The sequence below is a fragment of the Symphalangus syndactylus genome, chromosome 5 (genome assembly GCF_028878055.3).
Source record: "Symphalangus syndactylus isolate Jambi chromosome 5, NHGRI_mSymSyn1-v2.1_pri, whole genome shotgun sequence".
Taxonomy (NCBI): Eukaryota; Metazoa; Chordata; class Mammalia; order Primates; family Hylobatidae; genus Symphalangus; species Symphalangus syndactylus.
The window spans coordinates 86,828,092-86,831,008 of NC_072427.2; the positions used below are offsets into that span (position 1 = coordinate 86,828,092).

The 2,917-nt window shown below is 59.0% G+C and overlaps 1 protein-coding gene across 1 annotated transcript; it reads left to right on the plus strand.

The window, feature by feature from the left end:
• The first annotated feature begins 255 nt into the window (after nucleotides 1–255).
• On the plus strand, nucleotides 256–2,917 carry CSTB (cystatin B). The gene is made up of 3 exons (XM_055279856.2): nucleotides 256–639; nucleotides 2,101–2,202; nucleotides 2,533–2,917. Exons 1-3 carry the CDS (start codon nucleotides 574–576, stop codon nucleotides 2,659–2,661), a joined length of 297 nt encoding a protein of 98 aa, XP_055135831.1. The 5' UTR covers nucleotides 256–573; the 3' UTR covers nucleotides 2,662–2,917.

Sequence of the window (2,917 nt, forward strand, 5' to 3'; positions counted from 1 at the left end):
CCTCTGTCCACCCCCTTCAGCCTTCAGTGTTCTGGGTCACAAGCGGTGATGTCCACTGCAGCCCGCACACCTACTCCCGCGGGGCCGGGACCCCTGACCCCTGCAGCGCTGCCTCCCCACCGTGCCCTCCCTCGTGCGCGGCCCGGACCGCGCCACCCTGCAGGATTGCGCCCACTCCGACTGCCCCTCCCCTATCGTCCCACCCTGCGCGCCCAACCCACCGGCGACACCCGGCCGCGCCCCCGCCCCGGTCCGTGTGACTAGGCGCCTGGAAAGACGATACCAGCCCCGGGAGGGGGGTGCTCCCTCCCGACACCGGCGCTGGGCGCGGAGACTCAGCCGGCGGCGAGTGGTGGCCAAGCTCCCCGCCCCGCGCCCCGTCCTGCGCCCCGCCCCGCGCGCCCCTTCTTGCCGGGCCACCGCGACCCCGCAGGGGACTCCCAAGCCAAGGTGCCTCCTCCCCGCGCCTTGGTTCCGCCCGCGCGTCACGTGACCGCAGCGCCTACTTGAGCGGAGGAGCCGCCGCGTCCCCTCACCGAGTCCCCTTGCCAGGTTCCTTCAGTCGCCGCCAAGATGATGTGCGGGGCGCCTTCCGCCACGCAGCCGGCCACCGCCGAGACCCAGGACATCGCCGACCAGGTGGGTGGGCCGCGGGAACGGGGCTGGCCCGGAGTCCTGCCTTAGCTTCAGGGCGTGGCCGTGGCTCCTGGAGGGAAAGCAGCAGCTTCGGCCCCGCTGCGCACCCCTGGGCGGGCGGGCTTGGCCGTGGACCCCCGGGCTGGCCCGGGCTGTGGCCGTGAGAGGCCTCCCTCCGCTCGGGCGCTGCGTGCGAGTGTGCAGGGGAGGGGGCCGCGCCTGGGGCGCCGCTGGGGTGACATTGGGCTCCGCTGAATACAGCAAGGGCGAGTGGGAATTGATAGCCCCGGAGCAGGGTGCAGTCCCTGCATGGACAATCTCTGAGAGGAAACCCCAGGGATGAGGCGCTTCTGGCTTCAGGCAGGCAGGGTGACCGGGCGTCGCCGGCGATGGCGCAGGTGAGCAGCCGGCCCCGATCTCCACGGTGATCCGATAGCAAGCAGGTGGGAAGGGTCTGGCTAAACTGACTTAGCCAGGCTTCTTGCTAAAACTGGATTTTACAAGGAAGTGCGCAGGTGGCCTAGGCGCTTCAGGAGCCCGACTACAGTTTGGCCAAGCAAGAATCTTTGTCAATATCCTCAACTAGTTCAGGAAAAAAATGAGAGAGAGTGCAAGAGGTCCCCAGTGATAAGGCACATGGGTTAAAAACTTAAGTGTATCTGCATAAAGGGTCCACAGGTTTCTTTACATGCTTCCGATTCTAGCACTGTTTCAAACTGTAAGTCTAAATAAAAAGTTAAAACACAAAAAAACAAGATAAAAACCGGGCTGGGTTGCAGACGGCAACCTTCCCTGTGTCTCGGTTTCCTCGTCTGTAAGATGGACGTCCTGTTGCTCTGCGCCTGCCAGAAGATTCTGGAGGGGCTGAAATGAGCAGGTCCTCTGTGCGGGAAGCCGCCTCTGGTGGAGCACAGGCCAGGCCCACCTCGCTGTCATGGTTGGTGACCGACGCGATGCCCCAAGCAAGAACAGGTCCAGGCGATGCTGAGGCCTGTGTTTTTTGTTTTTGAGACGCAGTCTCACTCTGTTGCCCAGGCTGGAGTGCAGTGTCGCAATCTCGGCCCACTGCAACCTCCGCTTCCCGGGTTCAAGGGATTCTCCTGCCTTAGCCTCCCGAGTAGCTGGGATTACAGGTGCTCGCCACCACCCCCAGCTAATTTTTGTATTTTTAGGAGAAACGGGATTTTGCCATTTGGCTAGGCTGGTCTCAAACTCCTGACCTCAAGTGATCCGCCCACCTCAGCCTCCCAAAGTTCTGGGATTACAGCTTTGAGCCATCCTACCCGGCTGGAACTGTTTTTTTCCTACTTTATTATTAGACTAACAGTTTAAATGTCCCTTCAGTTGTAAGAGACAATTGTGTGAATTGTCAGAATCGTGCGTGCGCGCATGCGCGCAAGTTACTCTAGCAGGAGGGAATCCAAGAAGCCATTGAGACATCCTCATTCTGTCCCCTCTGCCTAGGTGAGGTCCCAGCTTGAAGAGAAAGAAAACAAGAAGTTCCCTGTGTTTAAGGCCGTGTCGTTCAAGAGCCAGGTGGTCGCGGGGACAAACTACTTCATCAAGGTAGAGTGTGGGCCTCGGGAGGGCCTGTCCCGAACAGGTGCTAGTAGGAAACCACCTGTGCAGGACCGGGCTGTGTGGTCTTAGGTGCTGGGGCGCCCTGTGGCTGCCCCCTGAGGTAAGCATCCTACTGTGTGTGTCCATCAGCCTTTCAGGAGAAGGACTAGGGCTTCTGGGGAGCTAAGAACCCTAAGGAAACAAGTGTGGGATGTGAGGCATCCGCTGCACATGCAGGAGAAGACAAGATTGTCTTCAGCCGGCTGCTAATGACCTGGAGGGACGCAGCAAGGTGACTTGGGATCAGAGGCTTCACTTACTCTGCTCTCTTCCCAGGTGCACGTCGGCGACGAGGACTTCGTACACCTGCGAGTGTTCCAACCTCTCCCTCATGAAAACAAGCCCTTGACCTTATCTAACTACCAGACCAACAAAGCCAAGCACGATGAGCTGACCTATTTCTGATCCCGACTTTGGACGGGGCCCTTCAGCCAGAAGACTGACCATTAAAGTGATCCTCCGTCTACCAGAGCGTGCACTTTCGATCCTAAAATAAGCTTCATCTCCGGGCTGTGCCCCTCGGGGTGGAAGGGGCGGGATTCTGCAGCTGCTCTTGCATTTCTCTTCCTAAATTTCATTGTGTTGATTTCTTTCCTTCCCAATCGGTGATCTTAATTACTTTCAGAATATTTTCAAAATGGATATATTTTTAAAATCCTTA

Coding starts and splice junctions, on each gene's coding strand:
- CSTB (XM_055279856.2), top strand. CDS start 574: ATGATGTGCGGGGCGCCTTCCGCCACGCAGCCGGCCACCGCCGAGACC. Junction 640..2,100: donor CCCAGGACATCGCCGACCAG/GTGGGTGGGCCG, acceptor CCCTCTGCCTAG/GTGAGGTCCCAGCTTGAAGA. Junction 2,203..2,532: donor GGACAAACTACTTCATCAAG/GTAGAGTGTGGG, acceptor CTCTCTTCCCAG/GTGCACGTCGGCGACGAGGA.